Source organism: Taudactylus pleione, unplaced genomic scaffold (assembly GCF_031769625.1).
Source record: "Taudactylus pleione unplaced genomic scaffold, aTauple2 ptg002466l, whole genome shotgun sequence".
In the NCBI taxonomy this organism is placed as follows: domain Eukaryota; kingdom Metazoa; phylum Chordata; class Amphibia; order Anura; family Myobatrachidae; genus Taudactylus; species Taudactylus pleione.
Window position 1 is genome coordinate 152,987 of NW_028286849.1, and position 14,468 is coordinate 167,454.

Sequence of the window (14,468 nt, forward strand, 5' to 3'; positions counted from 1 at the left end):
CATTACAATCCATTATGAATGCAGCTGTGAGGCTTATCTTCATTGCGAAACGTTCTTCATCAGCTGCCCCGCTCTGTCAGTCCCTCCATTGGTTGCCGGTTTTCTACCGTATGCAATCTAAAATACTTACACTCACACATAAAGCTATTAACCAAACCACACCAATAAAGATCTCTTCACTCATCTCAAAATATCTCCCAACCCAACCTCTCCGCTCAGCACAAGATCTGCGTCTCTCATCCCCATGCATTACTTGCTCCCACTCACGGTTACAGGACTTTCTTTGGGCTGCACCCACTCTATAGAATACCTGACCTCGCACAATAAGACTTACCTCTAGTCTCCAATCCTTCAAGCGTTCCCTGAAAATCACCTCTTCAGGCAAGCTTATCTGATTCCAGAACCTCCCACATAACCTTCATAGCTTCCATGTCTTATTACATCCCCTTTCACAGTCCACACATAACCTCACACATCATCTTTCGCTCACATCCTTGTGACATTTGGTCAACATTCCAGTGTGACTGGATCATGCAGCCAACCAAGAAACTCTGCAGTCTGGCTGGACCAAAATGCAATATATAGCACCTATCCTTGTGTATAAATGCCTATTTCCCAGCTTGCGAGCAGGGCCCTCTTACCTCTATGTCTGTCTGTTATTACCCAGTTTTGTTCTATTAATATTTACAATTGTAAAGCGCAAGGGAATATGCTGCGCTATATAAGAAACTGATAATAAATAAAACACATTTTAAAAAATCAGTGTACACCCAATAGATATATATGATAGACATCAGTGTGTACACCCAATAATGTTTGTCCTGCACTACAGAAAGTTGAAGGGAAATTGTTCATCGAACAGATCGTCCCGTGTTGGACCGTAAATGATCGCTGCAGAAGTAAAATTCTCTCTGGTCACCACTGGGTGGCACTGTTGCTATTCATATCAAAGAAGAGGTTTTATTAGCTGAGTCTCAGCATAGCCATCAACAGCAGCATATGTATAGGGGAGCGGATGATGTATAGGATCAGTAGTATAGAGATGACACCTCTGCCAGGTTACATGTAATAAACGTGTAGCAGTAGTGGCTGTAGTGTATGTATAGGGAGCGGATGATGTATAGGATCAGTAGTATAGAGATGACACCTCTGCCAGGTTACATGTAATAAACGTGTAGCAGTATAGGCTGTAGTGTATGTATAGGGAGCGGATGATGTATAGGATCAGTAGTATAGAGATGACACCTCTGCCAGGTTACATGTAATAAACGTGTAGCAGTAGTGGCTGTAGTGTATGTATAGGGAGCGGATGATGTATAGGATCAGTAGTATAGAGATGACACCTCTGCCAGGTTACATGTAATAAACGTGTAGCTGGTGGTGCTGGGAAATGGCCGATATGTTCTGGGTGCCCCAGGTCGCTCCTCTCACATACGCACCTAGTGTGACATCTCGCCCCAGTACCTGGCTCATTCTGTGTCATCAGTGCCCCCTACATCCTGGCACCCCTCTAGGTTTTACCACGGTTAGTGTCTGCCCTGCTGGTCATGTATGTTTGTGTAGCATTTGTGCATGACGCTAATACAGCCAATGTCACACCTATTATTATTATCCTTTATTTATATGGCGGCACAAGGGATCCGCAGCGCCTCACACCTTTGTGCCCATCATTGCACTTGGGAATCGTTACTTTGCAAATCATTTGTCCATTTCTAGATGCTCCTTTATTGTAACTAATATCGTCTATTTTTACACTTTTCAAAGCCAAAAAAACTTGAATTTTGTTCTGGCCGAGGCAGACAGTGGATCCAGCGTCTTGGTGTAATAGTGGACACAGCGGTTATGTTTAGTTTTGGGTAGTAAATCAATGCCCACCAGAAATGCAGATTAGAGAAAGGCCACCTGCGAATCTTCTGCCATTAATGTATCTCACCTAATCCTTTACTGGAAAACGCTCCAATGGCCGATGCAACATTTGTGTGACTGTAAAAGCAAAATGTTTTGTGACCAGTTTTTAGGAACATGAAAGACTGAAGTTTGCAGCTATATCCCAGTAAGGTGCAGATTATTTTTGTTCTTTAAAGGTTGAGGGAAGCTGACATATAAAAAGTAGGTCTTGCTGGACAGTTTATGTAATGCCGTCTCATGAGATATTCATCTGCGTGTCCTGTGCGGTCTCACATCTTATTTTGAGAGTTATAACCAATTACATGCGTTTCCATGGTAACATCATCAACCACGTAGTACTGGTCTTCCACGTGGTCTAGTCTCTGAGCACGGCGGTCTAGTCTCTGAGCACGGCGGTCATAGTTCCTCTTTCTTCTTCAAGATCAATTTCCTCACCTGCGCTAGAACGTCAGGTTTTACATCCTCCACAGACACTGAGGGACCCCATGCATTCACCACCGTACCGTCAGGTCCCATAAGGTATTTCCAGAAATTCCAGTCTGGTTCTTTACCGGAGGAATCTGGGAAAGTGAAAACACATACAACATTTATAATATACATAATCTCACACACATAATCCAGAATATAACCGAATCTGAAATACTTCAGTAGCATGTAACAGCCCAATCCTTGTTTACATCTACTAGAAAGTATATATTACTGGTATACTGGACCCGGCATTCACTCCTTCCCCTACCCTCACCCCAGCCCTATTCCATTCACTCCTTCCCCTACCCTCACCCCAGGCCTATTCCATTCACTCCTTCCCCTACCCTCCTCACCCCAGCCCTATTCCATTCACTCCTTCCCCATCCCTCCTCACCCCAGCCCTATTCCATTCACTCCTTCCCCTACCCGCACCCCAGGCCTATTCCATTCACTCCTTCCCCTACCCTCCTCACCCCAGCCCTATTCCATTCACTCCTTCCCCTACCCTCCTCACCCCAGCCCTATTCCATTCACTCCTTCCCCTACCCTCCTCACCCCAGCCCTATTCCATTCACTCCTTCCCCTGCAGTCGGGGCCAATAGCGGGGGAGGAGAGGAGCCACCCCACTCCTACTGCGCATGTGAATCTCTTGCCATGTTCCATCACGTACCGTATATTCATACCCTGCCTCACAAATGTGCAAATCTTATTGACCCTGTGTATTACTTTGTTAATTTTAGAAATCTTTTATTATAGTGTATAATGCAGGCTAATGTATGAGCGGGTTGTGTCTTACGTGGTAACATAAGCAAATTACATCCATTCAGGCAATAATGAGAATTAGTCCATCAGACAATGTGGGGGTTGTGTGGACAGCAGTATATAGTATATACAGCGACAGAATATAGGTACAAACTCCTTCATGTACCTTCTGTATAAAGAGGGAGGTTTTCTGCCATCACTGAGGAGCTTATTAGGGAAACTTGTGTATGATGAAGATTAATGCAGCCACTTCCGTACATGATTACTAATAACAGTTGTCACCGGAGACATGAAATCTGCCCAAATGCCAATAATGGCAGAGAAGTCACCAACACAACCTGACAGCTGCAGTAAGCAGGAATTCGGCACATTCGCCTCCTTATATAAACTTCATGACACCATCAAAAAATGAAAGAATTGTGTCTCATATGCTCTAAGCCCCACAGCTTACAATCACGTCCCCTGGTCTCTCACCAGCCAGATACTTGAAGGCAGCGTTGGCCCCAGTTCCAGAGACGGCCATCTTGCTGAACATAGGGAAGGAAACACTGTATTTCTTTCTGACAAATGATTCAATCTCACGATCGCTGTTTGGCTCCTGATGTCCAAACTGGTTACATGGGAAGCCCAAGACATTGAAGTGGTAGGGTCCCAGCTCCCGCTGCAGCTTCTGTAGTGCCTTGTAGTGACTGTCGGTGAAACCACACTCACTGGCTACATTGACGACCAGCGACACCTGAGGAGTAACAATGTTACATTTACTGAGGATGCTATTAACTACAGCACAGGAACGTATGCTTCATTCTATTGCAGACTGTAATTTCACTTAGCCCCCTCTCAGGTAGGAAGGTTACACTAGTACTGTGCATTCCTAATGTATACACACACACACACACACACACACACAGCCCCCTCTCAGGTAGGAAGGTTACACTAGTACTGTGCATTCCTAATGTATACACACAGACACAGCCCCCTCTCAGGTAGGAAGGTTACACTAGTACTATGCATTCCTAATGTATATACACACTCACACACACAGCCCCCTCTCAGGTAGGAAGGTTACACTAGTACTGTGCATTCCTAATGTATACATACACACACACACACACACACACACAGCCCCCTCTCAGGTAGGAAGGTTACACTAGTACTATGCATTCCTAATGTATACACACACACAGCCCCCTCTCGTAGGAAGGTTACACTAGTACTGTGCATTCCTAATGTATACACACAGACACAGCCCCCTCTCAGGTAGGAAGGTTACACTAGTACTATGCATTCCTAATGTATACACACACACACACACACACACACAGCCCCCTCTCAGGTAGGAAGGTTACACTAGTACTATGCATTCCTAATGTATACACACACACACAGTCCCCTCTCAGGTAGGAAGGTTACACTAGTACTGTGCATTCCTAATGTATACACACAGACACACAGCCCCCTCTCGTAGGAAGGTTACACTAGTACTGTGCATTCCTAATGTATATACACACTCACACACACAGCCCCCTCTCAGGTAGGAAGGTTACACTAGTACTGTGCATTCCTAATGTATATACACACTCACACACACAGCCCCCTCTCAGGTAGGAAGGTTACACTAGTACTGTGCATTCCTAATGTATACATACAGACACAGCCCCCTCTCAGGTAGGATGGTTACACTAGTACTGTGCATTCCTAATGTATACACACACACACACACACACACACACAGCCCCCTCTCAGGTAGGAAGGTTACACTAGTACTGTGCATTCCTAATGTATACACACACACACACACACACACACACAGCCCCCTCTCAGGTAGGAAGGTTACAATAGTACTGTGCATTCCTAATGTATACACACAGACACAGCCCCCTCTCAGGTAGGAAGGTTACACTAGTACTGTGCATTCCTAATGTATACACACACACACACACACACAGACACAGCCCCCTCTCAGGTAGGAAGGTTACACTAGTACTGTGCATTCCTAATGTATATACACACACACACACACACACACACACACACACACACACACACACACACACACACACACACACACAGCCCCCTCTCAGGTAGGAAGGTTACACTAGTACTGTGCATTCCTAATGTATATACACACTCACACACACAGCCCCCTCTCAGGTAGGAAGGTTACACTAGTACTGTGCATTCCTAATGTATACATACACACACAGCCCCCTCTCAGGTAGGATGGTTACACTAGTACTGTGCATTCCTAATGTATACACACACACACACACACACACACACAGCCCCCTCTCAGGTAGGAAGGTTACACTAGTACTGTGCATTCCTAATGTATACACACACACAGCCCCCTCTCAGGTAGGAAGGTTACACTAGTACTGTGCATTCCTAATGTATACACACAGACACACAGCCCCCTCTCAGGTAGGAAGGTTACACTAGTACTATGCATTCCTAATGTATACATACAGACACAGCCCCCTCTCAGGTAGGAAGGTTACAATAGTACTGTGCATTCCTAATGTATACACACACTCACACACACAGCCCCCTCTCAGGTAGGAAGGTTACACTAGTACTGTGCATTCCTAATGTATACATACAGACACAGCCCCCTCTCAGGTAGGACGGTTACACTAGTACTGTGCATTCCTAATGTATATACACACTCACACACACACACACACACACACAGCCCCCTCTCAGGTAGGAAGGTTACACTAGTACTGTACATTCCTAATGTATACACACACACACAGCCCCCTCTCAGGTAGGAAGGTTACACTAGTACTGTGCATTCCTAATGTATACACACAGACACACAGCCCCCTCTCAGGTAGGAAGGTTACACTAGTACTATGCATTCCTAATGTATATACACACTCACACACACAGCCCCCTCTCAGGTAGGAAGGTTACACTAGTACTGTGCATTCCTAATGTATACATACAGACACAGCCCCCTCTCAGGTAGGACGGTTACACTAGTACTGTGCATTCCTAATGTATATACACACTCACACACACACACACACACACAGCCCCCTCTCAGGTAGGACGGTTACACTAGTACTGTGCATTCCTAATGTATATACACACACACACACACACACACAGCCCCCTCTCAGGTAGGACGGTTACACTAGTACTGTGCATTCCTAATGTATACACACACACACACACACACAGCCCCCTCTCAGGTAGGACGGTTACACTAGTACTGTGCATTCCTAATGTATACACACAGACACAGCCCCCTCTCAGGTAGGAAGGTTACACTAGTACTGTGCATTCCTAATGTACACACACACACACACACACACACAGCCCCCTCTCAGGTAGGAAGGTTACACTAGTACTGTACATTCCTAATGTATACACACACACACAGCCCCCTCTCAGGTAGGAAGGTTACACTAGTACTGTGCATTCCTAATGTATACACACACACACACAGCCCCCTCTCAGGTAGGAAGGTTACACTAGTACTGTGTATTCCTAATGTATACACACACACACACACACACACACACACAGCCCCCTCTCAGGTAGGAAGGTTACACTAGTACTGTGCATTCCTAATGTATACACACACACACACACACACACACAGCCCCCTCTCAGGTAGGACGGTTACACTAGTACTATGCATTCCTAATGTATACACACAGACACAGCCCCCTCTCAGGTAGGAAGGTTACACTAGTACTGTGCATTCCTAATGTATACACACACACAGACACACACAGCCCCCTCTCAGGTAGGAAGGTTACACTAGTACTGTGCATTCCTAATGTATACACACACACACAGCCCCCTCTCAGGTAGGAAGGTTACACTAGTACTGTGCATTCCTAATGTATACACACAGACACAGCCCCCTCTCAGGTAGGAAGGTTACACTAGTACTGTGCATTCCTAATGTATACACACACACACACACACACACACACACACAGCCCCCTCTCAGGTAGGAAGGTTACACTAGTACTGTGCATTCCTAATGTATACATACACACACAGCCCCCTCTGCTACATGCCACGTCCACAGCCCCCTCTGAAAGGAGCAGACAAAGGGAGGGGGAGGTCTCATTCCACAGCATGTTACTGTGACCCAGATGGGCCTGAGACAGGAGCAGACACGGCTGGTGTAGTGGTTAGCATTACTGCCTCACACACCGGGGTCATGGATTCAGTTCCCACCATGGCCCTAACTGTGTGGAGTTTGTATATTCTCCCTGTGTTTGCGTGGGTTTCCTCAGGTGCCCCGGTTTCCTCACACACTCCAAATATATACTGGTAGGTTAACTGGCTCCTGACAAAAAAAATAACCCTAGTGTGTAAGTGTACATGGGGCAGGTGTAACACGCACGCGGCCAGCCCCCGGGGTGTGTAACACGCACGCGGCCAGCCCCCGGGGTGTGTAACACGCACGCGGCCAGCCCCCGGGGTGTGTAACACGCACGCGGCCAGCCCCCGGGGTGTGTAACACGCACGCGGCCAGCCCCCGGGGTGTGTAACACGCACGTGGCCAGCCCCCGGGGTGTGTAACACGCACGCGGCCAGCCCCCGGGGTGTGACACACAGGCAGCAATAATGTTATTTGGGAAGTTTTGGGTAGTTCCATCGCAGGTTAGATAAGGACATAGAAGTGTCCAGGTACATTGCAGGTAGCTGTGCTTAGTGGGTGCCGGTAACAGGGAGTTGCAGGTAGTTGTGCTTAGTGGGTGCCATTAATAGGGATTTGCAGGTAGTTGTGCTTAGTGGGTGCCATTAATAGGGATTTGCAGGTAGTTGTGCTTAGAGGGTGCCGGTAATAGGGATTTGCAGGTAGTTGTGCCGGTAATAGGGATTTTCAGATAGTTGTACCTAGTGGGTGCCGGTAATAGGGATTTGCAGGTAGTTGTGCTTAGAGGGTGCCGGTAATAGGGATTTGCAGGTAGTTGTGCCGGTAATAGGGATTTTCAGATAGTTGTACCTAGTGGGTGCCGGTAATAGGGATTTGCAGGTGGTTGTGCCGGTAATAGGGATTTGCAGGTAGTTGTGCATAGTGGGTGCCGGTAATAGGGATTTGCAGGTAGTTGTGCCTAGTGGGTGCCGGTAATAGGGATTTGCAGGTAGTTGTGCCTAGTGGGTGCCGGTAATAGGGCTTTGCAGGTTGCGGAGTTCTAGTTAGTGAATACCACTCACCGATCCTCGGTACTTCTCCAGAGACACCAGCTTGCCCCTGATGTTGACCACCTTGAACGTGTAGAAGTCCCGGTCCTTCTGCAGGGTGGGAGTCAGGAGGAGCAGGAACAGCGCTGAGTACATGGCGGCAGCTGTACCCTAGTGTGGCCGGACCGCTGCGACTAGCTACAGACATGAGAACACGCCCTGGGCTGGCCCTATGTACTAACACCAGCTCCTCCATGGTCCTAACACCCTCTGTGCTGCACAGACTTCTCCTATCCTGCCATAGATCATCACATAATATACAGTGTGTACAGCACATAATATACAGTGTGTACAGCACATAATATACAGGGTGTACAGCACATAGTGTACAGCACATAATATACAGGGTGTACAGCACATAATATACAGTGTGTACAGCACATAATATACAGGGTATACAGCACATAATATACAGGGTATACAGCACATAATATACAGGGTGTACAGCACATAATATACAGGGTGTACAGCACATAATATACAGTGTGTACAGCACATAATATACAGGGTGTACAGCACATAATATACAGGGTGTACAGCACATACTATACAGGGTGTACAGCACATAATATACAGGGTATACAGCACATACTATACAGTGTGTACAGCACATACTATACAGTGTGTACAGCACATAATATACAGGGTGTACAGCACATAATATACAGTGTGTACAGCACATAGTGTACAGCACATAATATACAGGGTATACAGCACATACTATACAGGGTGTACAGCACATAATATACAGGGTATACAGCACATACTATACAGTGTGTACAGCACATACTATACAGTGTGTACAGCACATAATATACAGGGTGTACAGCACATAATATACAGTGTGTACAGCACATAATATACAGGGTATACAGCACATAATATACAGTGTGTACAGCACATAGTGTACAGCACATAATATACAGGGTGTACAGCACATACTATACAGTGTGTACAGCACATAATATACAGGGTATACAGCACATAATATACAGGGTGTACAGCACATAATATACAGTGTGTACAGCACATACTATACAGGGTATACAGCACATACTATACAGTGTGTACAGCACATAATATACAGTGTGTACAGCACATAATATACAGGGTGTACAGCACATAATATACAGGGTATACAGCACATAATATACAGTGTGTACAGCACATAATATACAGTGTGTACAGCACATAGTGTACAGCACATAATATACAGTGTGTACAGCACATAATATACAGGGTGTACAGCACATGATATACAGGGTGTACAGCACATGATATACAGGGTGTACAGCACATAATATACAGTGTGTACAGCACATAATATACAGGGTGTACAGCACATAATATACAGTGTGTACAGCACATAATATACAGTGTGTACAGCACATAATATACAGTGTGTACAGCACATAATATACAGGGTGTACAGCACATAATATACAGGGTGTACAGCACATAATATACAGGGTGTACAGCACATAATATACAGGGTATACAGCACATAATATACAGTGTGTACAGCACATAGTGTACAGCACATAATATACAGGGTGTACAGCACATACTATACAGGGTGTACAGCACATAATATACAGGGTATACAGCACATAATATACAGTGTGTACAGCACATAATATACAGTGTGTACAGCACATACTATACAGGGTGTACAGCACATAATATACAGTGTGTACAGCACATAATATACAGGGTGTACAGCACATAATATACAGGGTGTACAGCACATGATATACAGGGTGTACAGCACATACTATACAGGGTGTACAGCACATAATATACAGTGTGTACAGCACATAGTGTACAGCACATAATATACAGGGTGTACAGCACATAATATACAGGGTATACAGCACATAATATACAGTGTGTACAGCACATAATATACAGGGTGTACAGCACATACTATACAGGGTGTACAGCACATAATATACAGTGTGTACAGCACATAATATACAGGGTGTACAGCACATGATATACAGGGTGTACAGCACATACTATACAGGGTGTACAGCACATGATATACAGGGTGTACAGCACATACTATACAGGGTGTACAGCACATGATATACAGTGTGTACAGCACATAATATACAGGGTGTACAGCACATGATATACAGGGTGTACAGCACATACTATACAGGGTGTACAGCACATGATATACAGTGTGTACAGCACATAGTGTACAGCACATAATATACAGGGTGTACAGCACATAATATACAGGGTATACAGCACATGATATACAGTGTGTACAGCACATAGTGTACAGCACATAATATACAGTGTGTACAGCACATGATATATAGTGTGTACAGCACATGATATACAGTGTGTACAGCACATAATATACAGTGTGTACAGCACATGATATATAGTGTGTACAGCACATAATATACAGTGTGTACAGCACATAATATACAGGGTGTACAGCACATAATATACAGTGTGTACAGCACATAGTGTACAGCACATAATATACAGGGTGTACAGCACATAATATACAGGGTGTACAGCACATAATATACAGGGTATACAGCACATAATATACAGGGTGTACAGCACATACTATACAGGGTGTACAGCACATAATATACAGTGTGTACAGCACATAATATACAGGGTGTACAGTACATGATATACAGGGTGTACAGCACATACTATACAGGGTGTACAGCACATGATATACAGGGTGTACAGCACATACTATACAGGGTGTACAGCACATAATATACAGGGTGTACAGCACATGATATACAGGGTGTACAGCACATACTATACAGGGTGTACAGCACATGATATACAGTGTGTACAGCACATAGTGTACAGCACATAATATACAGGGTGTACAGCACATGATATACAGTGTGTACAGCACATAGTGTACAGCACATAATATACAGTGTGTACAGCACATGATATATAGTGTGTACAGCACATGATATACAGTGTGTACAGCACATAATATACAGTGTGTACAGCACATGATATATAGTGTGTACAGCACATAATATACAGTGTGTACAGCACATAATATACAGGGTGTACAGCACATAATATACAGTGTGTACAGCACATAGTGTACAGCACATAATATACAGGGTGTACAGCACATAATATACAGGGTGTACAGCACATAATATACAGGGTGTACAGCACATAATATACAGTGTGTACAGCAGTTATCTGCTGTATTATATACACATGTAAGTAAATGACCTCTGATGACAGGGGCAGAGCCATCACCTCCCTAATATAGGAGACAGTGTATCTGCTTCCCCAGTAATGAGGAACAGACTGAGAAGCCAATATGCACTTTGCTAATGTAGCACTCAGCGGGGTATTCAATTTGAAACGTTAACCTCGCTGTCGAAAACTTCGCCGCACATCGGAGCTTTTGCCGTCGTAAAAGTATCGGGCGCGCCCCCGCTTATACCCGTATTCAATATGAAATCGTCGAAAACAGCACCTGGCGAATGTGAAATCAGCGTAAACTTCACTGTTTTTTGTGGAAATCACCCTAACACCCCCAAAAAGATGCTCTGACATGAGGGGTCACTCTGGATACCCCCGATTAGCCCTGCTGAAGGTTTTTGGGGTCTTTAAACGGGCTCGATAGCTGCTATTTTGGGGATTTGGGAAGGTGGTGAAGAATAGTATTTAGAACTGTTTTTTGCAGAAAATAACCAGTCCCAGCAAATTTTGGGTACTTGAAAATGGGGGTGAGCATATTTAAAAGTTGCTAAAGTGAAGTTTTAAAAATCGTGAAAAATCCACCTGCCGCAAGCACCTGCAATGAAAGAAACGCTTGGGGCATACTTGGGGACCCCCCTAGATTGTAGTTCGCTAGTTTTTAACTTTGTACCCCCCAATTTTTTTTTTTCGACCCCAAAATGAAAGTGCTTTTTTTGGGGTGTTCTGAGGTCTTTTTTTAAAAAAAAATTGCCACAGTTTACCTTCGGGGGACTGTCTGAAGGTTGCAGGGTGGTTTCCAAAATGTTGCACCCCAAAACCCCAATTCTGCACTTTTTTCCGCCAGCCATTCCTTGGTGATACTTTTTCGCAGGGTCGAATGCAATATACTTTTCGGACCGTCGAAAACTTTTCAAATTGAATACGCTGTAAAAGTAAAACCGGCGAAAATGACGTCATCCGAGCGAAAACCTCGCAAAAACTGACTTTTCGCTCCGATATTGAATACCCCTAATGGACTCTAGTGGCAGATCTTATCACCTAGGCTGGTGGTGAACCCTCTGATTCCACCACTGGCACCCCTTCTGGAGCTGGGACGTCCTAGGCAAGTGCCCAGGTCCTGCCCTGGTAGTGGCAGATCTTATCACCTAGGCCATGCAATGCTGTGCCCAGGTGGCAACTCTCCCTCTGATTCCACCACTGGCACAATTTCTGGAGCTGGGTTGCTTATGCCCATTGCCAGCCCTGACAGTGACAGATCTCATATTCTAGGCCATGCAATGCTGTGCCCAGGTGGCACCTCTCCCTCTGAAGAACTAGGCGAGGTTATGTAAGCCCTGTCCAAAGGGTTGGGTGTGAGGTCATCACTGGCACCAGTGCCTCAGATACCCTTCTCTGCCACACACTGCAGTCCATGTCTGTCTCTAGCGCCTATGTGCGTCATACTGCCACTTGCCCAGGCTAAACGGAGTCACCAGAAAACATAACACTCACCGGAGGTGCAGGCGGCTTCTGTCAGCAGCTGCGTTATTGTAACTGTTGACATTTTGAATATAAATCCTATCACAGAGGCTGTAAACGTCGTCCTGCAGCTCAGACGCTGCTGATAGCCGGTATTCAGACACCTCTGAGAGCCACCAAGCTAGTAGCAGTTAAATAGTTACAATTTAAAAAAAATGTGTAGGGTCCCCCCAAAATCCATTCCCAGCCCTGGAATTCTCAGCCTGGCCCGATAGGGAGCAAAAATGGTGCGGGGTTCCCCTTATTTACCAGTAACTGTCACCGGGCTTAATGCCATAGACAGGAGCATAGGCAAACGCAGGGGGGTTTCCGGTTGCCTGGAAACCCCCCTCCCCAGCCCACATTAGAAATAGTAACATAAAATGTTACTAGTGCCGCATGTTCTTCTCACTATCACAAATGAAATAGTTAGCACCACCTGTGGATCTTTTAACATATGTCAGCCAGTAATAAATACACCTGTGCGCCAATTAGATCTGGAAAACATGCACTGTTAGGGGTACACTGCTATGTATAGACCATCAATAGGCTTAATTATTAATACCATATAATAATACACTATCCAGTGCATGATGAGACCAATAAGTACATATACTGTATGTCCAGGGCAGTGCTAGGTTCTTCTGCTGCTCCTCCAGACTCCCGGACTTGCCCCCATGCTCTGGAATGGTGCCCACATCTGAAATAAAAACACTCAGCTCAGGCAGGATGGCCCTACTGCCGCATCTAATGGGTTACTGTGATCACTGGTCCTGTATATGCTGGAGTTATGACACACAATACACTTTGTATGTCACATATTAAAGCTGGATAAGTGTTAATTATGCCCTATTCATGGACTGCCCATGCGTACTCTAAAATCCAGCATTTGGAAACCCCCCTCTAGGAATCCTGCGTTTGCCACTGAGGAGACACATACCGTAACATTAACCAGCCCCAAACTAGTCGATAACAACAAAAAAATGGGGTCCCCCTTTCTGAGGAACTACCAGCTCAGGGCTGAGAGCGCGTGGCTTTTCCTTGCACCCCTGCGCAGTGTGCGGAGTTAATGGTTAAATAATATGAAATAATATTGTTTGTTACAGGTGGACTACAACTCCCAGCAAGCCTGCCCATCATGCCTGCACTTGTGGAGCAACAAATGCCAGCGTGCCTAGACATTATGGGCCCGCTGGTATCTGTAGTCCATCTTTAAAAAAAAATATCACAATAAACACAGCACAAACACACCGAATGTTTAATTCTCTATAAAAACAAACACCAATTCACACTTACCGAACCCTCGGTGGCCTCTTCTTTGGTCCATGCAGACATACAATGGTCTTGGTAAAATAAAAAAACAAGCACTGAACCCCACAGACACGCTGCCTAAACCAAAATGA

The 14,468-nt window shown here is 45.1% G+C and overlaps 1 protein-coding gene across 1 annotated transcript; it reads right to left on the reverse strand.

Annotated features, from left to right (window-relative positions):
- Positions 1 to 834: 834 nt before the first annotated feature.
- Positions 835 to 8,484, reverse strand: GPX7 (glutathione peroxidase 7). Its single transcript, XM_088466108.1, has 3 exons — positions 8,326 to 8,484; positions 3,613 to 3,874; positions 835 to 2,468 (listed from the first exon to the last, which is right to left on the reverse strand). Exons 1-3 carry the CDS (start codon positions 8,446 to 8,448, stop codon positions 2,305 to 2,307), a joined length of 549 nt encoding a protein of 182 aa, XP_088322234.1. The 5' UTR covers positions 8,449 to 8,484; the 3' UTR covers positions 835 to 2,304.
- Positions 8,485 to 14,468: the final 5,984 nt, after the last annotated feature.